The following is a 27,180-nucleotide window of genomic DNA, read 5'->3' as shown; positions in this document are numbered from 1 at the left end:
ATGTATTGCACTGCGGAGGCAAAAACTAGTTAAAACCAATAGGTATTGACAAGCCTGAAGACGAGAAGGCTGAAAGGAGACCATGTGTAAGTATGTGAGGGGAAGTCTTAGGGAGGAGGGAGCAAGCTTGTTTTCCGCTGCCCTGGAGACTAGGACGCAGAACAATGGTTTCAAATGACAGGAAAGGCAATTCCACCTGAACATGAGGAAGAACTTTCTGACTGTGAGAGCTATTCAGCATGGTTTGGTAACTGCACAGTGGCAGACACGAAGGCACTCTAAAGGATCACCACTTCTGCACAGAGAATCATTAATTGCTCTTTCCCCTGTTTGGAAGACCTTTATAAGTCCTGTTGCTTTAAGAAAGTTCAGAACATTCTTGGGGATCCATTTCACCTGTCATTTTTTTTTTAATTATTGCCATCTTGCAGATGGTACAGGGTGACAAAGACAAGGAGAAGCAGACTGAGAGATAGCTTTTTTCCTAGAGCTGTGGCTATGTTGAACTCAATAGTTTCACACTGATGTGGCATTGGGGGCAGTGTGGTGGTGGTTGGGGTGTGGAGGGATTGGTGTATTGTTTTGTGGTGTATGATGGGGAAGGCTTCAAACTACAGGGAAAGATATTCCACCTAAACATTAGGAAGAACTTCCAGAGAGCTGTTCAGCAGTGGAACTCTCTGCCCCAGAGTGTGTTGGAGGCTTTTATGCAGAGGCTGGATGGCCATCTGTCTAGGTTGATTTGAATGTGATTTTCCTGCTTCTTGACAGAAAGGGGTTGAACTGGATGGCCCACGAGCATTTTTTGGCTCTAAGCTTGGTAAAAGTTGTTCATTTGTTCAGTCATTTCCGACTCTTCGTGACTTCATGGACCAGCCCACGCCAGAGCTCCCTGTCGGTCGTCACCACTCCCAGTTCCTTCAAGGTCAATCCAGTCACTTCAAGGATTGCATCCATCCATCTTGCCCTTGGTCGGCCCCTCTTCCTTTTTCCTTCCATTTTCCCCAGCATAATTGTCTTCTCTAAGCTTTCCTTTCTTCCCATGATGTGGTCAAAGTACTTCATCTTGGCCTCTACTATCCTTCCCTGCAATGAGAAATCGGGCTTTATTTCCTGAAGTATGGACTGGTTGGATCTTCTCGCTGTCCAAGGCACTCTCAGAACTTTCCTCCAACACCACAGCTCAAAAGCATCGATCTTCCTTTGCTCAGCATTCCTTGTGACCCAGCTCTCATATCCATAGTTGACTATGGGGAATACCATTGCTTTAACTATGCGGATCTTCGTTGCCAGTGTGATGTCTCTACTCCTCACTATTTTATCAAGATTAGTCATTGCTCTCCTCCCAAGAAGTAAGTGTCTCCTGATTTTCTGTCTGCAGTCTGCGTCTGCAGTCATCTTTGCACCTAGAAATACAAAGTCTGTCACGGCCTCCACGTTTTCTCCTTCTATTTCCCAGTTGTCAATCATTCTTGTTACCATAATCTTGGTTTTTTGATGCAACCCAGCTTTTGCCCTTTCTTCTTTCACCTTGATTAGAAGATAAAAGTACAACGCCCTAATTCTTGTGCTGAGCCACCCTCAAAAGGCCCAATGCTAAATGATCTCCTCGCGCGGTACCTTCCTCCCTCAGTGCCAGGGTGACACCGGAGATCTTTCTACGCCGCACCAAGTCAACTTCTGTAGGCGGGGCTTGAACTGAGTGACAGCGGTCTCGTCCAATGGCCAGGGAGAATCCTCTGCCAGCAGCCAATGATTCGGAGGGGGCGGGGATACGGAACTCGAGCGCCGGGAGCCTTGGTAACGCGCGGCACATTTGCTTGTGAGCAGCGCGTGGGGCGGAGGCGAAGAGAGAGGCGTCGAGGATGAAGATCGAGGAGGTGAAGAGCACCTCGAAGACGCAGCGCATCGCCGCCCACAGCCATGTCAAGGGCCTGGGCCTGGACGAGGGCGGCGCGGCCAAGGCAGCGGCGGCGGGGCTGGTCGGGCAGGAGAACGCCAGGGAGGTGAGAAGGCCTCAGGCCAAGAGGGAGGCCCCTTTGAAGGGACTGAACAGGCCTGGGCCAACTTGGGCCCTCCAGGAGTTTTGGACTTCAATTCCCACCATTCCTCACAGCCTCAGGCCCTTTCCTTTTCCCCCTCAGCCGCTTAAGCTGAGGAATGGTGGGAATTGAAGTCCAAAACTCCTGGAGGGCCCAAGTTGGCCCAGGCCTGGTCCAGACCCACAAATTCAAGACTCCTCATAACCTGAGTGAAGGAAGATGCTTTTGAACTGTAGTGTTGGAGAAAAATTATTGGACTGGAAGAAGATCGAATCAGTCCATACTCCAGGAAATAATGCCTGACTGCTTACTGAAAGGAAGAATATTACAGGCAAAATTGAAGTACTTTGGCTACGTAATGAGAGGACAGGAAAGCTTGGAGAAGATAATGATGCTGGGGAAAAAGGAAAAGAGGTCAACCATGGGCAAGATGGATGGATGGCATCCATCTGGGCCAGAGTGAAGAGATAGGGGGCCAGGGGACAGTTCCACCTTGTCTCCTGTGCTATTCTAATAATATAACATAATGTAATATAATATATTGTATATACGTATAATATTTATAATGTTATAATGTAATGCAATCTAGTACTATTTTTTTTTGTCGTGTCAGGAGCGACTTGAGAAACTGCAAGTTGCTTCTGGTGTGAGAGAATTGGCCGTCTGCAAGGAAGTTGCCCAGGGAATGCCCAGATGAATTGATGTTTTTATCATCCTTGTGGGAGGCTTCTCTCATGCCCCCGCATGAGGAGCTGGAGGTGATAGAGGGAGCTCATCCGCCTCTCCCCGGATTCAAACCTATGACCTATCGATCTTCAGTCCTGCCAGCACAGGGGCTTAACCCACTGCGCCACCGGGGGCTCCTTATAATACTAATAATAATATGATATTATAATTATATATTTATATTACATGTAATATTACTATTACAATATAGTGGTATAGTACAATATAGTAATATTTAATACTGATATTGTACTTTGCTAATAATATAATATATCGTATGTATATATATACACCTTGTAAGCCGCTCTGAGTCCTCTTCAGGGTGAGAAGGGTGGCATATAAATGTCGTAAATAAATAAATCCTTGAAGTAACTGGTTTGACCTTGAAGGACTTGGGGGTTGCCACAGCCGACAGGAAGCTCTGGTGTGGGCTGGTCCATGAGCTCATGAAGAGTTGGAAATGACTGAACGAATAAACAACAACAACAAAATCAGCCACTGATTGAGGTTCCAGATTTTTACCTGCCACTTTTGGATTCTCACTTGCCGAAGTGTTCCTACGCCCATGATGGCGAACCTATGACACGTGTGTCAGCACAGACACGCATAGCCATTTTCGATGATATGCGGCAGCATACAGAGAAGACATTTAATCCTCGGCTCCTACACCAGCATTTTTCTATGATGCCGAGATATATGGCATTATAGAAAAAGCAGGTAACTTAAATAATTAGTTTTTGGTTTATTAAATACAGTTATATATTACAATAATATATTTTTGTTATTAAACTATAAATATCATGAAATTATGGGTTATTCTCGAAGTGACACCCCACTCGAGTTATGCTCGGTTTTTTGGCGAGTATTGACACACCAAACTCGAAAGGTTGCCCATCACTGTCCTACGCATATCTCTGTAGGTCTTAGGAGGCTATTTCTTTATTTAAGATATTGGCATGCTGGCTGGTATCTGTACAGAGGATGGGCCGAAGATGTCAATGCCTTGGTCCTTTCATTACTGGTTGCTACTTCCTGAAGGTTATCAGGTGGTACAATACTGGCTAAACAGTACAATGTTTCCAGTAGTAAAGGGCGTAGACATCTTGTGATAATGTGGGTGGTAATACATCCAGGCATTCCCTGGGCAACGTCTTTACAGATGGCTGATTCTCTCACACCAGAAGTGATTTGCAGTATACAATAAATCAAGTAACTTGTGTAGTTACATACTCATATCCCATTCTAGGCACATTTTCATATATGTATGCTCCATATAACAAGTCTAGCTTCTTATAGAAGTTTTAACTTATTTCACTGTTGAATATCCCTGTGGGCAGAAAAATTGGGCTATTCCAACTCGATAGCCCCCTACGAGGATCTTCCTCCAGGGGCAAACCAAGAATGGGCAACTTGGAAGTCCCTGAAGAGACTCAGAAGTGGTGTTGAGAGATCAAAAGACAATCTGGCAAAATGGCAGTACCTAGAACAATCCTCTACCTTTTGCTGTTGTGGAGCAGAACAAACAACTCCGCATCTGTATGCTTGCCCACAATGCCCTGCCACATGCACAGAGGAAGAACTGTTTAAAGCTACAGACAATACAGTTGCTGTTGCCTGTTTTTGGTCTAAATTTTTAGCTGCTTGTGTTCCCTTTATTTTATCAGTTTTATACTCATTTATGCAATGCTTTTGACACAAAATAAATAAACTTATTTCACCATTGTGGCTCAGTTGTATACATTATATTAGTTAAGCATTGCTATAACCACCTAGCCAGAGAGGAGTTATGCCAGTTAACCAGCATTGCAGAGTGTTGCAAATAGCCTTAGAAGCCGGGATAAATTGTCTATTTCTATAGACAGTTTTTCAACTGGAGAGGTATACGTTTTTATTACTTTCGCTGTTATTTGCTTATATTGAGTAAGGAGTTGTGCATTATTGTATATTTGGGAAATAATAAAAGCTGGTTTATATAATAATAATTATCAAATTTATAATGGAATTACTAATCATGATCACAGCTTAGATTCAGGTTTTTATTCCACTTAGGAAACTCTTGTGAGCTGAGGAAGAATTGTATTTTCCCCAGTTCCTGTCTTCATCAGTCCATGGGGCCACCTGCCTTACTGTATCAGAGACTCTTTGAGCCTTCCAGAGCACATTTTAAAGAGTAGGGCACGATGGATTGAAAAAAAAAATAAACAGAAAGATCTCCACCAGAAGACTCCTGGATCAAAATCTTTTTATGGAAGAATTACTTGTGAATGTAACCATTCATGTTTCTTATTAATTGTAGTATTCTGATTTTCTAGGCATGCGGTGTTATTGTGGAATTGATCAAAAGCAAGAAGATGGCCGGCAGAGCTGTGCTATTAGCAGGACCTCCTGGAACTGGCAAAGTATTTTTGCTTAATATTGTTTGTGAAAAATGCATTGTATTTTCCCCCATTGCAAGCACTGATTATATTGGTGTTTTGGTATGCGAATGCTGAATTCATGTATATTTGATTGATAGCAGGCCCTATGTTTTTATAATTTCTTATGTGTGGGAGTTAAGAATTGTCTTTCTAACTTGTTTGATCCATTTTCTGAACATACACACTGAATCTAAACATTTCTTAGTATAGTAGATTCCAGCATTGGGGATGGGGAGGGCACACCTGCACCTGCAGCATCATCCAAAGCGTCATTAGCAGCAGTGTCCCCTTGGCCAGTCGTATATGGGCAAGTGGATGGGAAAAGAGTTTTCTGAGGAACTTCATCACATTGTTTTGTATCAACTAAAGCTTATTTATATGTTGCAGTTTGGAAATGGAGCACCCAGTGGTGCAGTGGGTTAAACCTTTATGGCAGCAGGACTACTGACTGAAAGGTTGGGGGTTCAAACCCAAGGAGTGGGGTGAGCTCCCATCTGTTAGCTCCAGCTTCTCTTGGGGGGGCATGAGAGAAGCTTCCCACAAGATGGTAAAGCAGACAGCCAATTCTCTCACACTAGAAGCAACTTGCAGTTTCTGAAGTCGCTCCTAACATGAAAAAAACGTTTTGAAATCTTAATTTCACCTTAGCAAAATGCAGAAATTGAACATTTAATACTCAATATTATCTCATCCTGAAGAAGGAGAAAACAGCAATCCAGCTTTCAGGTCCCATAGAAGAAACCCATAATTTGTGGATGATCTCAGAGTGCATGCCTCCCAGCATGACAAAATGCCTTTTCATCATAGTCCCTCTGAAAATCGCAAATTGAAATAATATTGTGTGAGTTCCATTTTCTCTTCTGAGAGGGACTGCCATGAAAGCCCTATTACTGGGAAATGTGTTTTGCCTTTTTGAGGGTCACTTGCCCATCTGAAACAGAGTCCAAAGTAAGCATTTTTGACAAATCTTGTAGTTTATGGACATCCTGTTTCTAATTTTATATTGATTTACCTAAAAATTTTGGGATGTAGGTATATGGTGATGTCTTGTTCTTTTTTCTAGACTGCTTTGGCACTAGCTATTGCACAGGAATTGGGTAGCAAAGTTCCTTTTTGCCCCATGGTTGGAAGTGAGGTATATTCTACTGAGATAAAGAAAACAGAAGTTTTGATGGAGAATTTCAGAAGAGCAATTGGTGAGTATTGTCAAAAAACAAAATAATTGTTAAGCTATATTTCTATTTTTAAGTTGAATAAAAACCATTTTTAGGAGTAGTTAAGAGCTTGTGCTCACAAGCTCTTAACTACTCCTAAAAATGGTGTATTGCAGGGATGGGCAACCCCCCAAGGGTTCAGGGCCATGCAAACCTGGGAGGGGAGCTACACTGAAACAAATATAATCTTACATCTCATTGATTTCTTCCTAGGATAGACCTGTGAAGTTTAAGCTTGTTGTGATAAATTCACACAGTTCATTTCAAGGTAATCACTCTAGATGGGGACCGATTTAGATATAATCCTGTGCTGGCATTTTTCTCAACTTGTGTCAGTTTGTTTGTACAAGATCTAGTAGCAACAAGATGAGTAGCCTCCCGATTAGGTTAATTTTCTCTTTAGTGTTTCTGGACTTATCAGCTGGATTGTTTTATGTTTCAGTTTGTCAGGAGAAACATTTGGATTTGCCAACAAAACATGCACCTAAAGTCTTCCTATGTTACTTACTGCTGACAGCTGATGAAACTGTCCTTCCAGATCTTTGGATTGCTTAAAGATAGCCTAATTGTTTTTATTATTGTGTCCAACATCCCTTAATTCCCCTGGGCTCTGTATCATGATTTACTACAGTCTTCATCTAAGTATTCAATGGCATTAAGGTGAAGAAATGTTTCCATCAGTCTTTGCAACTGGAAAAAGAGTGTCCCATTGATTTCTGTAGAAAAGAGACTTTCAGTCATCTGTGGTCTTCAAGTTACAGTTAAATTGGCAGCATTGAGGCGGAGAGAGTGCAGAGATGGAGAGAGCGCAGTCTGCAATATTTCCTTGATGTGATGAAGTTTTCTGTCGGATTTGGAAACTTGAACTGGCAGTTGAAATTTGTGTCATCCATGTTTGTCATTTCTAAAAGATAACAAGAATTTAACAACCAGCCACATTGTTGGTGCTCCACATTCCCTAGATGCCAGCATGGAGATGCTTCTAAACAAGTAATTAGTGTCAGTGAAAGATATAGGGGGTTTTTTAATATCCCATTTGTTGAATTTTGTGTCAGATTCACCTAGAACAAGTTATAATTAAAGCATTTCTTCGACTTTTTTTCCTTTTTGTTTTTAATGACTGACAATCCAAACATTTTCCAAAACCAGTAACTGCCTGAAATTTGTCCTCATTTTTATTTGGTTATCTTTTTTTGTTCTCAAATTTAAAAAACTTAAATGATGTTTTTAAACTATAAATTGTTTCAAATAATGCTTTGAAGAACAGTGTTCAGTGATTATATGAGGGAGTTATTAGAAAGAAGTGATATCTGTATAATTATATCTGCAATCCTCCAGTTGGTGTTTAAATTCATAGAACTGGAAGAGACCTTAAGGGCCACCCAGTCCAACTGCCACCATTCAGTATTACACAGTTGAAGCACCCCGGACAGATGGCCATCCAGCCTCTGCTTAAAAGCCTTCAGAGAAGGAGACTCCACCAAGCTCTAAGGAGGCAGCATATTCCACTCCTGAATTGCTCTTACCATCAGGAAGCTTTTCTTAGTGTTTAATAAATCTTTTTTCCTACAATTTGAATCCATTGCTCTGTATCCTAGTCTCCAGCAAAGTTACCATTTGTTATCTTTATAAAATCTGTTACAGTTTGTTACTTCTTCCACAGCAGAGTTTTAAGTAACGAAGATGGCTTTACACATCAGTCTTCAGGAATCCTTCATTATAATGGAAGTGTTCTATTCTATTTGATTTGTCGTCGATCCACTCCTTCATGCAAATTTACCATTTGCCAAAATATGTGATCTTGTGCTTTTCTTTTCCATTTCTGGCCAAATAGGTTAAGCATTTGTTCGTCCCATTGAGTATGAGGTCTGCCCAAGGACTGCTTGTGGAAATGTGTAAAAATGGAAATGTTTAAAATTTAAATAATCAATATTTTATAGGATTGAGGATTAAAGAAACAAAAGAAGTTTATGAAGGTGAAGTCACAGAATTAACACCATGTGAGACTGAGAACCCCATGGGGGGATATGGCAAAACCATTAGTCATGTCATTATTGGGCTTAAAACTGCAAAAGGAACCAAGCAGTTGAAGGTAAGTATGTTGATTTCTCTTTCATATTACTGAGACTTTTGGCTTTTAATTCAAACTTTAAGGGAACTGTTCATGCATGGAACCTTACTGCAAGTAAATTCACTGTTTTGGACAGCTCCTTTAAAATTGGACTGAAACCTAGAAAACATTACCTCTCCATTGACATGGAAACTTCTCACTGCCACCAAGCTATCTATCTATCATACATTCATGCATTGGTCCGTTATTGCATTTTAATCCTTTCACATGGTTTCAGACAATAGCCTGACATTTCAAGTATATACAGTCTTGTAAACTGTAGTCTTGTACCCTCATGCAGTTCACTTACGCTGCAGTCCCCATAACTTGTCTATTTTAACTCATGATGAACTTCAGTTCCCATCAAATATAGCCAGGGTGATGCAGCTCACTATTAAGAAGGCTCAATCCCTCTGTGCAAACCTACCTGGGAATCAGGTTCCATTGAAGTCAAACAGGCTTACCTTGGAATATGGAGCCCCGGTGGCGCAGTGGGTTAAACCCCTGTGCCAGCAGGACTGTAGACGGACAGGTTGCAGGTTCGAATCTGGGGAGAGGCGGATGAGCTCCCTCTATCAACTGCAGCTCCTCATGCATGGACATGAGAGAAGCTTCCCACAAGGATGATAAAAAAAACGTCAAATCATCCGGGCGTCCCCTGGGCAATGTCCTTGCAGACGGCCAATTCTCTCACACCAGAAGCGACTTGCAGTTTCTCAAGTCGCTCCTGACACGACAAAAAAAAGCAACCCTTGGAATACGCCTTGCTTGGCAAGGAAGTATTACTTGCACTCCGTTCCCCTTCAGTCTCCCTAGATTTTGCTTGGGGAAGACGAAAATACAGGAATTTATTGCTCCCTCGATTTTTATTTTAAACTACAACATACTTTTTAATGGAAGCCCTTATTTTGGAATTTTTGCATAATGCGTCTTTTTTTTCTTTTTTTTTAATTCTTGGATTCTAGTTGGACCCCAGCATCTTTGAAAGTCTGCAGAAGGAAAGAGTAGAAGCTGGCGATGTGATTTACATTGAAGCAAACAGTGGAGCTGTCAAGGTAAAAGCAATGAGAGCAGTTACACCATAGATGTAGAGTGCCTCTTGACAGGGCTTCCCATCTTTGGTCAAAGTTCTGTTAACAAGAAAAACCGGGACTTTTCCCCCTCTGGCATGAAGTGAATGCCACCTCAAAGGAGGGGTGATTGATTCACAAGAAAGGTCATCTAGTCTGGGAACTCCAGTTACAGCGGCATTGAATGTGATATTAATTTTAGTACTTAACTTTGTACTGGATGTGCTCATATGGGATATATAGAGAACATCTGAAACAATTTTAGTTGCGCTCATAAGAAATGCATGGAGGCCTTAATCTTTATCTCCCTAGTATTTTTGCCATAAGATATATGCATCTAGAAGCGAAAGCGGCATTAGTTAACATGCTGCTCATATCTGATTTAAAATGTAATGTAGAGAGATACTTGGTGTTAAATGGATGGGCATAATATTTTGTATCAAACAATAAATCATCCATTTCCAGAGGAGTCTGGGACAGTTTCTCCAATCTCTAGCTAATCTGCTAGATTTGTCCTTTAGCAAGAATTTTGTGCATTTGGAAAAATAAAGAAAATACCCAGAGCTTTTAGTAGGATTTCATGGACTGATCAGCCATCCGTTTCCCAAGGACAAGCCTGGCATTTTCAGAACTGTCAGCTAAAACCTGTCAGGATTGCAATTGTAAAACAAGACCTTTGTTTATAATTTCTGTGTCACTCTGAGTATTGGCAATAACACGGACTATAAATATAGTGTATGTGATTTCCAATTTTTTATCCACAGAGGCAAGGCAGGTGTGACACCTATGCAACAGAATTTGACCTTGAAGCGGAAGAATATGTACCTTTGCCAAAGGGAGATGTGCACAAGAAGAAAGAAATTATCCAGGATGTCACCCTGCATGACCTGGATGTCGCCAATGCCCGGCCCCAGGTACCAACCTCTCCTGATGGAATGAATGCTTCACATAGAAATCTTAATTGATATTTCCTTCTTTGTGGAAACAGGTGGTACTGCCCTATTGCTACAATAAAATAATGCTCTAATATTGCTTTCTAAGTCAGCCTTTCAAAAACATAAAAGCCTATAAAGCAGTGGCTCTCAAACTTTGTTTTGAATTCCTGTTATCTCTGATCATTGGCCTTGCAGTTTGAATTTTTTGAGAAGGATTAATCAAAAGCATATGTAATACTGAAAGAGCTTGGGATCTATTGTGAACTTAACCCAAAGAGCATCAACTGCTTGAAAGAAGACATGTAGACTTTTATAGTAAAGGGTGGATTTGAAAAATACCACAAATAAATAACACTGAAGTGTAGGTAGCAGAATCGGATGTCCGTTATGATGATCTAGAATATAGAGCACTCCAAAAATCCTAGGTAGATACAAAATCTATTTTCCAATTCAGTAAAGGCAATTGGCTGTCCATTGTGATTATGAAAACACTGTAAGTGACCTCAAATGAATTTGTGGAGACATGCCCTGAGAAGGGGTTGCTAAGACAGCCAAATCGTAACAGCTTCTAAATTTGTATGTATGTGTGTCACCCCACTCCCCAGATTCGAACCACCAACCTTTTGGTCAGCAGTCCTATTGACACAAGGTTTTAACCCATTGCACCACTGGGGGCTCTTAGCTTCTAAACAATTGAAATTCACAAAATTGGTATCAGTCAGGAACTGAAGCCAAAGAATTTGCATAGCTTGGCCAGTGCATGTTGATCAAATGAGTTAAGAGACTTTGCTAATTGGAAGTCTCTTAAATCTGCCTTTATTTCTTCAAGATAATTGTTCATTACTTTAAAACCGGATGTTATTGAACACCTGAAATGAACCTTTACACTGGATTATATTCTTCCTGACTCTTCTATATTCTACATGCCTTTAGGTGTGACTTTTATAAAAATACATTAACTTCCTGGTTTCTTTTTTGTAGGGTGGGCAGGATATACTCTCCATGATGGGACAGCTGATGAAGCCTAAAAAGACTGAAATCACAGGTAAAGACAAAAAATGCTACCTTTTCATGTTTCTTATATGTAAGTTCACATCTTGGTGTCTTCTAGATTCACAAGATTGCCCCTATTTAAAAAGAGGTAATAGAAAGAGTAATCAAAATGTACAGAAGTTCTATTGTGCAGTGCCACTAAAACAGGCGGATTTGGAAGGAATATTCATTCATTCATTCATTTACTGCATTTATATACTGTCTCTCTCAGCCCGCAGGCAACTCGGGACGGTTTACATTTGGTACCAAGACCATAAAATACAATTTCAATATAATAAAACAATCGAATAACAAAACCATAACAGAGTCAATAAAATCAATAAAACCATGTATCTTTAGGGTTAGTTTTTTGCCACTGTGTGACATGCTACTTCACACTAGAGAATGAATCCACTTTAAATTCAGTTTCTGCCTCCTGCAGAATTCTGGAGTTTGTAGTTTAGTGAGGCTGTTAAAGGCTCCTCCCTAAACTGCAAACTCCAGAATTCTGCAGGAGGCAGCAACCAGATTTAAAGTGGGTTCATTCTCTAGTGTGATGAAGTTTTAAGAGTCTCTAAAGATTACACTTCAGTAGAAATGTGGACCAGTGGCAGTTGATGGTTTCCATTACTCTGGAGCAATATTCAGACCTTTAAAGAGGCCGTTAAAGCTGGTGAATACTGACCTAGTCTTCCAATAGAATGAACACTGTAGATCACTCTTATAAAGTTTGGACTAAAAACTGCACGGAGGGGTTGTATAGTAGCTTGAGTTGCAACCAACTTCCAGAGGGATGAGCAGCAAAAGGTCTCCTAAAGTATTCTATTGGTGTTTTTTTCCTTATTCTAGAAGTTTTCTTTTATTCTTCCCTGGATTTTTATTCTCAGTATATTTTGCATTTGTCATATTAGTCCTGGATCCTTTTGATGCTCCAGATTAAAGTAGACTGATTGAGTCAGTGAGATTTCATAAGTGATGATAAAATATGGCTTACTCTTTATAGGGCTACTAATAGGATTCAAGCTTTGAGCTATAATTATATGCAGTGTAAAATAGCTTTTGTTTAGAATTCCAGTACATGACAATATATTAAGCTCTCAAAGTTTTTTTTTTCAAAATGCTAGACTGACCCAGGCCAAGAATGGAATTGTAGAGAAAAGTGGAAGAATCATGCATTTTGGCAGATAGCAAATAATGTAGGCTTGGGAGATTAAATATAGTAGTTTAAATGTTTATTTCACTGTTAACCTTCTTTTTAAATTATTTTTAAATTGGAATTAAGAGAACTCGCTCCCTCTACAATGATGGTTCAAAACAATCTGCTGGGCAGTAATTAATTTAAGTCCATAATTTTGAGAAACAATTATCTCATTATTTTTCATTTTAAAGGAGCTAAACTAAAATGTAATGTTTCTCATATATTTGATTTGAGTGGGTTGGTCTTTCTTGGTTCAGTGGGGGATACTGGTAAGATGGTGCAAAAGGGACATTCTCCCATTATCAGTTACATTAGGGGTTTTATTCAAAAATAAATCATTTGAGAAGGTTACTAATTTGGAGGTTTTCCCTCTGCTAGACAAACTTCGAGGGGAGATCAACAAAGTGGTGAATAAATACATTGACCAAGGCATTGCGGAGTTAGTCCCTGGAGTGCTCTTCGTGGACGAGGTTCACATGCTGGATATTGAGTGCTTTACGTATTTGCACCGAGCGCTGGAATCGTCTATTGCGCCGATTGTCATCTTTGCTTCTAACCGAGGGAATTGTGTAATCAGGTACAGTCCTTAAAGCTTAGTCCTGCACAGTTTTCGTCTTCCCATAAGCCTCAGTGTTAGCTGCTTCAGCACAAAGAGGTATGATCTTCCAAAGCTTTTTATCCCTGGTGCTGATACATCTGTGATAATGATCTTGATGGGTCACAACCATATCTGCGACTGCAGGGCTGCTTAAGGGCTTCACTGCAGGGGAAACACACTTCACATGGCGGTGACCAAGAATTAGTAAGTTTCTTGGCAAGAGCAGTTTCTCTTCCAGATTTCCCTTTTCCCTCTTTGTCTGTACATTTGCTTTGCTCTCCCTTCCCGAGAAATGGTCTGAGTCGTGATGCCAAGGCCCTTCCTTTTTTAGCACTTGCAGTAAGTGGCTGTGCTGTGCCTGTACCTTCTCCCTCCGTGTTGCAATCTTAGTTCAGGCTTATCTTTTAGTGAACGAAATCAGGTTTCTTTTTCTTACTGGCAGCTCTTAGTTTTGCTTTTCCAGTGATTTTGAGCTGCACTGCTCTGTTCATGAACAAGTTTTACTTTTGTGTTCCCTTCTTGGATTTTAACTGTTCCTGTTAGAGATTTAACCTTAACCTACATAATACTAATTAACGGCTAAATATGAAACAGGTGACTTTCAAGTATTACTAGGATCATTTCTGTCTTTCCTTAAATCTGCTAATGATACCCTTCAAAGATCCACCCTGTTTTAGATTTTTATTTTTCCATCTCTTGTCTATATCTGCTTTATAATATTTTTTTCCTAGAACTGCTAATTTAAGTATTTCGCTTTTCATATAGGTAACCAACCTTATTATTAATATTATTAAGGCAGTGAAGAGAATCAACACTGCATTAAAATAGTGACAACGCAGATCGTTTTTGTGTTCATATAAAATAATTAAAACAAAAAAATATTTTAACACATATAATCCAGTAGAAAATTAAAGAATTCTCAGGTTTTTTTTGCTATTCCTACCACCTTACTACAGCAAGCATGTCAAATGATAAGCGAGCCCCTTCTGATTACTGAATTTTTCATGTTTGGAATAAGAGATACAGATTTAATGGAGGAGCCCAAAACTACCACTGAGACTATAAATAGAATATTTATGTCAGTTGCTGCAAAAGCAGCATTTTGGTTCATGACTCAGTAAAATACACACATAGATGTATCTACCAAAAATGCTATGCCTGACTGTTGTGTAAATCTTATGGAAGGTCTAATAGTGATATATATTTTGTTTGCATATCCATCATATTATTCTGTTTACATTGTTACTTGACCTGCATCCTTGACTTTTAGCCCATTTTCTATTTTTGAAATTCTTAACGGGTTCTTCCACATTGAAGATCCTAAGAGAAAGTAATGAGTGTCCGTGAACCAGTGGATAAATAGTATTATATTATTTTGCATCACTATGTATAAAAAGGTGGGTCCTAAATGACTGACTGCTTCCATTTGCACATTTCTTAGTGGAGAGGAAACACAGTCAGTCCACCTTCCTCTCTGGCATGTAGAGCACACTATAATGCATGTTATAATCCGTCTTGAATTTTTTAAAAGTCAAGATACAGTGTCTCTCCAGACATTTTGAGTCGTGGCTTAGCAGTTGCCAGACCATAATGCCCTACGTTCTGTTATCCATTTTTGGTCTGCCTTTGTAGTTCTTAAGACTGTGTGATATTTTAAAATGGACCATACAACTACAGGTAATTTTTAGTCTTCAGATAAAAAGAATTACATTGGCACATCATGGATCCTTGCAAGGACCAGTAGCCTTGCCCCATGTTACATAGGTAGTATGATTGTGACTTTTCTTCTTCCTTTCAGTTTCTACCAAAATGAAATTTAATTCTGCTTTTCCAAAATATACATTGGTCCCATAGAGTGAAACCTCTTGTAGGCTTAATTTTCTTATATACTATGTGGCTCACTTGTAAAGACATTCTTGGATATCATTGTGGTGGGGAATATATGTGCTCAGTACTCTGTTTATTGCGAAAGGATGCCTCAACAATTTAATTGGGGGAGAAAGGGAGAAACAAATCAAGTTAAAATTGTAATACTAAGTTTGTGGCTTTCTTCCTGCCCGCAGTAGAATCTTTTTTTAAAAAATAATCACCTGAAATGAGAAATAGTTTCCGATGAAGCTCGGCTGCCCTCTAATGGAGAAGTATTCTGAAATCACTTTCTTGTTTTACATAGATAAGATGTTCTGATGGGGTGGGAGACAGGAGCATTCATCAGGCAAATGGTTCACAATATTTGCACTAAAACTGTAAATTAAGATACCTTGAGATGACAGGTGATTTCTGCAGTCTTAGTCAGTAATTTGAATCCAAATTTCTGGCTCTTAAGAGTAATATGATCCATTCCCCTTTGAGGAGTGGAGGCAGGATTTACAAGCCTGCCCCCTTGAGAGTACCAGGAGATATTCCTTCCTAAGAGTGCTGGAGGCAAACCTCCCCCTCCCTTTACCTGATACTGTATGAAGCCTAAACTTTCTCTTCATACCTTTTTAGAGGCACAGAAGATATAATCTCCCCTCATGGGATACCACTGGATCTTCTGGACAGAGTGATGATAATTAGGACTATGTTATATACACCACAGGAAATGAAGCAGGTAATTTTTATTTGTGTAAAATTGGGAGTGGGAGCATATGTCAAGAACTGTGTGTTAATTGGGTTGTGTGAAATAGAACTGGATCTTTGCCATTAACATATGACTGCTTTCAAAATTTCATCTTTTGTGATATTTTAAATTTTTTGCAGTATGCTGTTGACTAAATTTTATATCAGCAAAGCTCTTTCTTAGACCAGAACTGGACCAAGTATAAAATTAAACTTTTTTTACATTGTAAGAAATTGTGAAACTTGTGGCTATTTCATTAAGTTACAGTTTATTCGATATTTTTCTGTCACATACTCAGCCAATTGAGATAGCATAGTGAAGTGACTTAAGGCAGAAATAAGACATAACTTCATTCAGATCCTAATTATTCAAAAACACACAGTAGTTCAAAATCATGTAGCCAAAAGTCTTACTTCTTTGCCAAAAACTTACTGATGGAACCAGTAGAAAGCTTCTGCATGTTAATCTCCATGCAAACTAATATGTTGGACTGATTTCAGTTTATATGAAACCATATTTTCACTGAATTTAACATGTTGAAAATATTGTTTACAGTTCCTAATACTGTTTGAAGTTTTTAAATGTTATTTTATATCTAATCTTTCTCTGAAATACATAATCTTTTTAAGCAAAAAGCTTTTTGTTTGTGGAATTTACATTACTTTGAATGGCATCACTCTATTTTAGTATTTTGGACAGTATGCAATCATTACATCCTGATATGCAGCTTCTCTCTGTGCTTTAAATTCTGTATGTTTTATTCCTGTGTTTTTATGTTTGTCTTTATTTAGGAAGACCAGTTTCCTAGTACAGGTTGAGCATCCCTTATCCAAAATTCCCAAATCCAAAATGTTCAGTATGTTCAATATTTATATTCCGTCCTTCTCCCTCCAATGGGGACTCAGTGTAGACCACAGGACATACAAAATGGCAAACAATGCCATTTATGCATAGACAAGACAGACAATCGTACATAGGTAGTATAGATAGATAGGTGTGGATAGATAGATAGCTGGATGGATAGATAGGTAGGTAGCTGAGAGGGACACTTTTGCTTTCTGGTGGTTCAGTGTGTATAAAATCACCTTCAGGTTATGTGTATGAGCTGCATATGAAACACAAATGAATTTCGTGTTTGGACTTGGGTCCAACCCTAAGATATCAACCCCAATATTAAAAACTACCCCCCCCCCCCAAAAAAATAAATAATAATCCAAAGTGCTTCTGGTCTCAAGCATTTTGGATAAGTGCTATTCAACCTGTATTTTTTTTATTTCCCAATGAAATTTTTAGCATTAACAACTTTCCAGCATGTAGGGGAAGATTCCTCAAGTTTCCAGGAATTTGTTGTGAGGTGCAAATCGCTATACTAATATAAGATTATAATCCTTGTGTGCCATAATGAGGCATCTTTTCAAAGATCCCCTCTCATTAGTGTCTCAAGGCTGTTGATTGACACCATACAGGAGCCATTACGGTTTATCATGTCAATTCTTTGTATTATTTAGTAGATAGCGTCAGTGGCGGAAAGCATTGTCACTAGATAATAGTCTCAGCTGCTGGATAAGTGCCAAGGTGAAGCAGAGGCATTTATTGAATATAAACATAAAAGCAAAGCCTCATTTCCTTCAACATGTTTCCCCTTTTTAAAAAACATACTTGGAATGTTTTTATGTACCTAACAAGATGGCTGTAGCACCTTAATACAGATTACAGCTAAGGCGACCAGAGGGGAAAAAAATGTACAATGAGATTGAATCTGTATTATTAGCATAAGAAGATCCTTCAAAAGTTCTGCCATTTTCCAGAACCCTGAAGGTTCAGCAAAGGCTACTTCACTGTCACTGACTCTGTGGCTTGCTCTTTCAGGGACACAAAGGAAAGGGAAAGATAGCAATATGTTATTTCAAGTTACTTAGCTTTTTATTAAGTATGTTATTATAAATTGTATATCATATTGGACCACCTTCAAGCTTTCCAAATGGGAACTGCCCACTGCTGAAAGGGTTTGGGCTGTGAGTTGTGTTTTGATCAACTTCTACTCACCAGCAAGAGAAATCCCTGCCAGATTGATTGTATGGAAGCACCGGCTCCTGCTTTAAGTGGGATATATAATAGCATTTAGTACTTCAGTGATACTGGGCCTCCTTCCTGGGGTTTTTAAATAGAAAATTGTGTCCACTGAATTAGTTTCTCTGTGATGAAGAGTTAAGAGTAGTGTCGTTTCAGACTACTTAAATGTATGCTATAGGTAGGCAATCTTGTCACATTTTTCTAAGTACCTTATTGACTTAAAGATAGATATCTCTGGTTTTTCCTCACAGTTTCTCCCACTTCTCCATTTCAATTGGACAATGTTTAGATTATGCAGCCAAATGTATTTAATTCTCAACTTGCGATTGTGTAATATCTGTATGCAATGGGAGAGAAAAAGAAGGTCTTCCCTATCTCTCCACCATCTGTCTGTAATTCCTCACTTTGTCCATCTAAACTAAGATGTTTCTAAACAATATTATTTACTGGATCAGAAAGAGTGGCTCTAAGTCATTCAGGTGCCTATTCAAGTACTAGGGGGCCTTCCTTTCAATCTGCTATTGCTTTCAATGGAGCCCTCGGTGGCGCAGTAGTTTAAAGCACTGAGCTGCTGAACTTGCTGACTGAAAGGTTGCAGGTTCAAATGCAACCTTTCAGTGAGCTCCCGCTGTTAGGCTCAGCTTCTTCCAACCTAGCAGTTTGAAAACATGCAAATGGGAGTAGATCAATAGGTACCACTTTGGCAGGAAGATAATGGTTCTCCATGCAGTCATGCCGGCCACATGACCTTGGAGGTGTCTATGGACAACGCTGGCTCTTCAGCTTAGAAATGGAGATGAGCACCAACCCCTCAGAGTCGGACACGACTGGACTTAATGTCAGGGGAAAACCTTTACCTTTTACCTTATTTATTATAATGGAATGCTAATTTAAATGTATGTTCAAAGTGGTTCATTCTTTTAGAAACAATGCAGATTTCTTCCAGACTGGAGTTTGCATTTGCCCCGTTTATCCTGTTCCTTTTATTGCAGGTAGGGGAATTGGCCCTCACAATTCTGAAAAATCCTGCATATATGAAGAATTGGACTTTGATTCCCAGAGTCAGTCCCCACTGTTAGACACACAGAGAACTTTTTGAACTGCAACACAGTCCACTCCTTTTACAAATTTCTAAGGATGTTGCTCTTGTAATTCATATTGATATTTCATTCTTGCACATGGACCTGAAAGACAGGATAGCAAAATATTTTGACTGTGTTAAAAATAACATTTTACTGTACAGAAATTACAGTAGATTTAGAAACTGGGCTCAGAGTCTATCCATTTTCTCACACAAAAACGTACGTGTGACACAGACATATCCTTTGCAAAACTTCAAATTTTGTATTAGTCTCTATTGTAATTCCTAAAGAATGGGTTCATCTCAACAGTATTCAGTGAGTGAATTTCTTGATTTATTATTGGAATAGCAGAACCAATGCTATTAACTATTATTAACTATTTTGAAACTTTCCTGAGATTGTCATGAGTCTTTGTGGATTGTTGATCCACAAACACAGGTCCAATATGCAATGTTTTATATCAAAGACAAGTCTTAGATAGGAAGATGGGATTAGTTGCCATTTGTTAGAAAAGCGGGGGGGGGGGGGGGGAGGAGTAAATATATGTACAAGTTTTCCAAAAGTAACTTAACATTACAGTGTTCTTTTTTTGAAAACCAAAAAGCCCACAGCCTCTATGTCAGGCCTGGTTCTGTGCTCAACCCTCCCTCTTTTCCACACACTGATTCCCGCGGTGCATTTTTATGGCTTTAATTTAAACGAGTGCTTCTTGATATCTTGTTTACAAAGCTGCCAAAGTGAAAAATACCTGTATTATATGAGACTCGCAGTTCCAGAGTTATCTTAACACTACAACGCAACATCATTATCCAGTCTGCCCCTTATCACTCAGCTGGTAATACGGACTGCAGGGAGCCTAGTGCCACTTTTGTTACAGCTCTGTGTGCTCAGGCTTATTGGCGATATCTTCCTCTTCTTCTTCTTCGTCTTCAAGTTTACAAAGATCTTCAAACTGGTACAAGCTGGAGACTGTTCTTGATAGATTAGATTTATCTGAGTGGTTTTTGTGGGGCAGGTGAACCTTACAAGCTTTTATTTATTTATTTTCCCATCCTATTTATCAAGAGGCTAAAACATCTGCTATGGAGTTGAGCAGCAAAAAGAGTGCTGTAACTTTCCAGGGGAATTGTGTTATACAATATTCCAGGTGTGGTAATGCTGGTCATTGATTTTCTCACTCAAATCATGTACAGGCCCCATCTTTCTCTTCATTTGGGGAATAAAAGGAAGTTTAAATCAGTGTCCTCAAATATTCTCCCTTTTGTCACCATGAGAAGTCCCTACCTTGGTCCCTGTTCTCAACCAGATGCAGTAAAATATGAAATTAAACTAAATTTAGCTTTGTTTGAACTATATTTTTTATATATAGAAGATAATTACACGCTGTGCACTCAGTTTTGGGAAAGCATTGGAAAAAATAGAACTGTTGAATATATATTTTTGTCATATTTTTTATTAGATCATAAAACTTCGAGCTCAAACAGAGAGTATTAATATTAGTGAAGAGGCACTGAATCATCTTGGAGAAATTGGCACCAAAACAACATTAAGGTAAGCATGAGGAGTATGAAATTGTAGTTTTTACAGTTTTTGCAGAGACCATGAATGTAGGCATGGACAGATAGCTGTAACCATTTCTAGTGGAATATTTCATCCTCATCACTGATAAAACTCCAAATCTGGATAATTATTCTCACCATGGCAGCTATCAGAATAAAATCCTGTTAATACTTGTGGTTGTATTGTTTCCAGGGTTGTACAGCAGTGGCAAGGAAAGACATACAACATCTCACTCTGAGCAGCCTATTTCTCCAGTTCCTTACTTCCTTCATAGCCACTACAGTCTTTTTCCTTCTGTCTATGTTACCATAATACACTGTGATATGATTCTGCACTGAGAGTGGTAACTCTCAGTGCAGAATCATATCATATTATTAATGCACAAAAATTAACAGATATAAATATACTCAGGACAGATTTCTAACCGAGAAAACACTTTGTAGAAATTATTGATCATACAGTTAATGAGCAGAGTTGAACTTCTCTTAAGCTTCCTGCAGAGCTTCTTACTGCATTTGGTGAATGGACATAATCAGCAAATTGGCCATTATGGTCATATGCTAAATATTTTTGTAAAAGAGGCAAAAACTGGGATATATCCAGTGGCATCTACAAAAGAAACAAAAAATACATTTTCAAGATGCTCAGCATGTGAATTGTTCATTTTGTTGCTGTGAATTTTCTGGGCTGTATAGCCATGTTCCAGAAGCATTCTCTCCTGACATTTCGCCCACATCTATGGGAGGCATCCTCAGAGGTTGAGATGTGAGTGAAATGTCAGGTGAAATTGCTTCTGGAACATGGCTATACAGCCCAGAAAACTCCCAGCAACCCAGTGGTTCTAGCCATGAAAGCCTTTGACAACACATTGATTCTTCATTGTTACAGGACTCCAATAATAGCCATTTCTGAACTTCTTGAGATATGTCTCCTGTTTCTCCTCAAATCTCTTTGTACCCACACATTCATGATTGTGGGATTCACACCTACAGGCGTCATATCAAATTAAAATAGCTGTTGCTAAACAGAGTTCCATAAATGTAATGCAACATGCTCATGGATTAAGCTACAAATGATAGGCAATTGTAGTAACAATTCTTGTCTTTCCTACTCTGTGGCCTCTAGAAATATCCATTTATGAAATCTTAATTAAAATTAGGATATTTGTAACAAAACCTTAAATCCTATAAATCTTTGCAAGCCGTTAAGTGCCATGCAGATAGGTGCTAGTCAGTATAACTTGGAGGAAGGAGATGGAAAAACCATGTAAATATTACCATGTAGCCAGACTGATTCTGAAGTCTCCTTTTACAAACAAATTTGCCCTTCCACATCATATATTGCATTTGAAATTCACATTGTTTTTGGTGAGCTGAGATTGGAGTGTGCTTCACTGCAAAAAGTCAAACTTTTGGATGTATCTTAAATAAATCTTGGACTGTTGATCTAAATATTTAATTTTCCCAATTACCGTACAAAATGTAGTAGGCACTTCTGGAGACCAGATTTATGTATTCATAATGAAAACTATATATGGCTGCTCTTTTGGTGTATTGTCTGTATTCTAGGTTAATTTCCCACTTACTCTTTATTATTTGACTACAGGTATGCTGTGCAGTTACTCACCCCAGCAAATCTTCTAGCAAAGATAAACGGGAAAGACAGCATAGAGAAGGAACATGTCGAAGAAATAAATGAACTCTTCTATGATGCCAAATCCTCAGCAAAAATCCTGGCTGATCAGCAGGAGAAATATATGAAGTGAAGATGTTTTTTCATCTTTGTAGTCTTCAGATCTTCATATTAACTCAAAACCAGTGACTGGAAGAAAACAGCCAAGAGAAATGTTACCTTTCATTGAACCTGAGAAGCTCCTAAATAACAAAATAGTATTTTCTGGCAAGATGTAGAATCTTTTGTCTTCTCTTTTACTCAGATTGAGAGCTAATGCTCTTGTAGCATCCTAGTGTTTGCAATCTTGGGTGTCTCTATGGATACATTCATAAAGGTTTAATGGCTAAACTACTCAAAATAAGCAGGTAATGATCTGTGCTCTTTGAATTTTATATTAAAAGTAATTGGAAAGCTGTTTATTGTTTGGCTTGATTGCTTAAAGAGGTCTGACTAATGGGAACATTTTATTGAGTTGTAGTCTCGTCAACAAAGAATAACCTAGTAAAGATATATTCTTGCCTATTTTTAATGTTCTGGGACAAAAACTGAAGCATCACTTGACTTGAGTTTTTCGATAAAGGGGTGCACATTAAATAGTGATGTTGCAAAGGAATCAAGGAATCAGAGATTATGGAAGAGACTCCAAGGGTCATCTTGCCCAACTCCATTCTGCCATGAAGGAAAACAAATTAAAGCACCCCTGACAGATGGCTATCCAGTCTCTGCTTAAAAACCTCCAGAGAAGGAGATTCCAGGCAGTATAATCTTACAGTCAGGAAGTTCTTCCTCATGTTTAGGTGGGATCACTTCCTGTAATTTGGAGAAGATGAAGCTTGGGTGGTTTGGACTGCTTCCTAATTGGGCCTTTAGTTCAAGCCCTTCCTTTCTCCCCTTTTCTCTTAGTCTATGTCAGGCAATGTTGTATGATGGCAAGGAATCTCACCCATGCTCTAGAGTACTGTGCATTAGGGATGAGGGGTTGTGCAGTAAATATACTTTCCATTTATTCTCTTTGTCTGGAGCAATGATGAGAATAGGCTTCCAATGCAAACTGTGTTTGTCTCTCTGAAACTCCCATTTCTGGTGATGGCTTATATTCAGCTGCATCTCATGAAGAGTGACCAGTCACTGCCTGTATTTCCTTGACAGGAAATCTGCAAACCAATGTTTTGTGTGTGAGGGATGACTGACTTTTCTTTGGTCTAAAATGTGAACTACCAAGTTCATTAGAAGGTACACTTAGAATGAAAGGTGCTATCATCTCACCCTATTCCACTCCTGGCAGCACACATCTAGAGGCTAATATTTATTTATTATTATTCATTTGTATCCTGTCCTTCTCAACCCGAGGGAGGACTCGTTGCGGCTTACAACGGCAACAATTCGATGCCAATACATAAAAACACAATATAAGACGTAACAGAGTAGGTAAAAACATTAGGCTAAAATCCATTTAAAACATTATCAACCATATTGTCACATCCAAGTCTGATTCAGTGACCAACAACCCAATCCAAAGCCTGTTACCCAAATGCCTGGTCCCAAAAATTGATTATTATTTAGATAATAATCAGGTTTTACCTCTGATAAAACATGTATCTAATTCTAATTTTATCTATTTTGATTTTGATATTGTTAGGGAATACTGGGAAAGCAACTTCCTGCTTTCACTGAATATTAATAGCTAGAAAATGGCCAGGAAAAATGCAAACCGATGATACAAAGGGTTAACAATCCTTGAATGCTAAATGATACCTGAATGTTTATCTGGTCTATTAAGAGATGGCCATTGAAATTACTGGTGTCAAAGCATTGTCCAGGAAAATGATTGTCATATACCTGATAAAATGTGCAATTGAAAAAATAACAGCACCACACTGTAACTTTCATTTAAAATCAATAGTCAAAATAAGAAGGTACTTATATAGGGAGGGCACGGTGATCAAGAAAGTGAGGAAAAATCCCATCTTGGTTATGGTTTGTAATTAAATGTGAAAAAAATTGCTGCATTATTTTAATTCAGCTCTGCTCATTTCCCACAAGTGCTGCGCTTATTGCATTAATCTTCCCTGCGAAGTTTTTACGACCGATCGCCTGCAGACTATCAGAAGTTTCTCCATCCATTAACCACCGAGAAACGGGCCTTGCTGGGTAGGAAAATATTTGTTACATCTTATCAGGGTGACACATAATCTAACAACAATTACAGCAGGCCCATATTTTGTACTATTTCAGTTTCAGTGTGAAAAATAGTTCTAATATTAAACCTGAAGTGGGTGGGTGCTATAGTAACCAGCTGAATATTATACGCTCGGCCCTTGTGATTTTCCCTTCAAGTTGTCGGTCTTGGGATCCTGCCCTAAGCAAGTGAGTACGTTATAAATCCTGTGTACATGGGCTGTATGCAAATTATACTGCATGTGCTGGAAGGATGAGTCCATCCATATCCATATGAATTGCTGAAATGGCATTCTCCTTGTGCTTTATGCTTCTGTTAATGTAAAAGCTCTTCTAGGCACTTCAGGTCAAGCTCATTCTTTCAAAGGTTAAGCATGCACCAAATGTGTGCCCACCCTTCCCTTCTTCCCTGCATGGGGAACACAACATAAAAGCTGTGATTATCTTAGAATCTTTTCCTGCATATTACTGATGAATGAAATAGCGAATAGATCTAAACGCAACTTTGCTGCTCAAATCTGATACAACCTTGTTTTATCCTGGTCAGTCGTAAGGCCGAACAGGGTATAGGGTTACAGCCTGTGCTGGACGGGGTCGCACTCCCCTTGAAGGCGCAGGTTCGCAGCTTGGGTGTGACCCTGGACTCATCGCTGAGCCTGGATCCCCAGGTTTCGGCGGTGACCAGGGGAGCATTTGCACAGCTTCGGCTCGTGCGCCAGCTGCGCCCGTACCTTGGGAAGTCTGACTTGGCCACGGTGGTACATGCTTTGGTCACATCCCGCCTCGACTACTGCAACGCTCTCTACGTGGGGCTGCCCTTGAAGACGGCCCGGAAGCTCCAGCTAGTCCAGCGCGCGGCAGCCATGTTGTTAACCGGAGCGGGACGCAGGGAGCGCACAACGCCCTTGCTGTCCCAGCTCCACTGGCTGCCGATCAGCTACCGGGCCCAATTCAAGGTGCTGGTGCTAACCTACAAAGCCCTAAACGGTTCCGGCCCAAAATACCTTGAGTACCGCATCTCGGCCTATCAGCCCACGAGGACCTTGAGATCATCCGGGGAGGCCCTTCTCTCGATCCCGCCTGCCTCACAGGCACGCCTGGCGGGGACTAGAGAGCGGGCCTTCTCGGTGGTGGCCCCCCGGCTGTGGAACTCCCTCCCTGCGGAAATTAGACAGGCGCCCTCCCTCTTGGCCTTTCGTAAGGGCCTGAAAACTTGGCTCTGTGAAAAGGCCTTTAATTAAGTGCTGTGTTTTGGAATGACCACCGGAATGTACTAAGACGACGAGACGGATTACGACCCAAACAAGACGAAGCGGATTTTTAGTTTAATTAGTTGTTGTTAGTAAGATGTGTGTTTGACTCTGATTTGCTGTAATTGTTGTCTCTGTGTTCTGTGTTTTGTACACCGCCACGAGTCGCCTTCGGGCTGAGAGTGGCGGTCAACAAATGCAAATAATAAATAAATAAATAAATTATCAGAAAAATATACAGAAAATAGGCACATCATTTGGTAGCAGCTATTTGTCATCTTTAAGGCAATACTGAGGCCTGGACCTAGATCCCATCTGCTACAAGTAAAGTTTTGCTGATGGAATCGGGCTTTTGCGCATTACACCACCTGAAAATCCAACACAAGTATTCGTGGACATTTTGAAAGAGCATGGAATGTGGCCTGTGGCACTGAAGCAAAAAAAGGTGATCAATACAACTCTGTATTTTCCCCAAATGCAAGCAGAAATTAATAATAATAACAACAACAACTTTATTCTTATATCCCACCAACATCTCCCCCAAGAGACTCGGGGCTGCTTACATAGGGACCAAGGCCAACAAAAACAGAATAAAATATAGCACAATTAAAATACATTGCATTTCAATCATTAAAACAATAAAACCGAACAACAGACATCATAAAAACATAAGAACAACAATAACCATCAACCAGTAGCCTCTACACACTATTATACTGACATAATGAAGTTTAATTTTTAGATTTTGACAAACTGGGTGTTTGCATTGAATTAATCTAAGGACTTCATCTCATGGATTTAGGACTTCATTTCCATGTGCTTTGGAAATGGAGCCCCACAGAGGCCATCACATGATGTAAGAGCACTTCCGGTGGGATTACATGGGGCTCAGTTTCTGCAATGCATGGAAACTGAGCCCAAAACCTGTTTTCGGGAGTCGGGTGTTGCTCGACTCCAAATGAAGAAAAGTGGGGGAAAGACAGACATAGATGTTGAAAAGATGTGGAATGGATGGTCATCACAAAAGAAAGAGGAAGACACTCCCCCACCCCCAACTTTCCTTCTGCTTGTGGGATGATGTCCTAAGTCATACTGTTGCATTAAGGTAATATAGGTTTGGTATCCCTTATCCAAAATACTTGGGACACACCTGTTTTGGATCTTTTCAGATTTTGGAATACTTATATTTGCATCTACATACTCCAAGATTTCTTTCAGATGGAACCCAAGTCTAATCATGGATAGTCTGAAGGTGATTTTATACACAATATTTGTAATATTTCTGTGCATGGAACAAAGTTTGTGCACATTGAATCATCACTATCACTATCTCAATGTGGACAGTAGTATTGCTGATTTCAGAACCCCAGATAAGGGATAAGTATTGTTTTACTTTATTCAGTGTGTGACCTGCCCTTT

General features: G+C 39.6%; 1 protein-coding gene across 1 annotated transcript; it reads left to right on the top strand.

Annotated features, from left to right (window-relative positions):
• The first annotated feature begins 1,771 nt into the window (after positions 1-1,771).
• RUVBL1 (RuvB like AAA ATPase 1) lies at positions 1,772-22,748 on the top strand. The gene is made up of 11 exons (XM_060766183.2): positions 1,772-2,006; positions 5,081-5,167; positions 6,249-6,381; positions 8,340-8,491; positions 9,475-9,564; positions 10,344-10,493; positions 11,496-11,559; positions 13,123-13,321; positions 15,833-15,935; positions 20,559-20,650; positions 22,265-22,748. Exons 1-11 carry the CDS (start codon positions 1,866-1,868, stop codon positions 22,422-22,424), a joined length of 1,371 nt encoding a protein of 456 aa, XP_060622166.1. The 5' UTR covers positions 1,772-1,865; the 3' UTR covers positions 22,425-22,748.
• Positions 22,749-27,180: the final 4,432 nt, after the last annotated feature.

The sequence above is a fragment of the Anolis sagrei genome, chromosome 2 (assembly GCF_037176765.1).
Source record: "Anolis sagrei isolate rAnoSag1 chromosome 2, rAnoSag1.mat, whole genome shotgun sequence".
In the NCBI taxonomy this organism is placed as follows: domain Eukaryota; kingdom Metazoa; phylum Chordata; class Lepidosauria; order Squamata; family Dactyloidae; genus Anolis; species Anolis sagrei.
Note: the sequence above shows the minus strand (reverse complement) of the source record. Positions and strands in the feature narration are given on the sequence as shown.

Coding starts and splice junctions, on each gene's coding strand:
- RUVBL1 (XM_060766183.2), top strand. CDS start 1,866: ATGAAGATCGAGGAGGTGAAGAGCACCTCGAAGACGCAGCGCATCGCC. Junction 9,565..10,343: donor CAAACAGTGGAGCTGTCAAG/GTAAAAGCAATG, acceptor TTTTATCCACAG/AGGCAAGGCAGGTGTGACAC. Junction 11,560..13,122: donor TAAAAAGACTGAAATCACAG/GTAAAGACAAAA, acceptor TCCCTCTGCTAG/ACAAACTTCGAGGGGAGATC.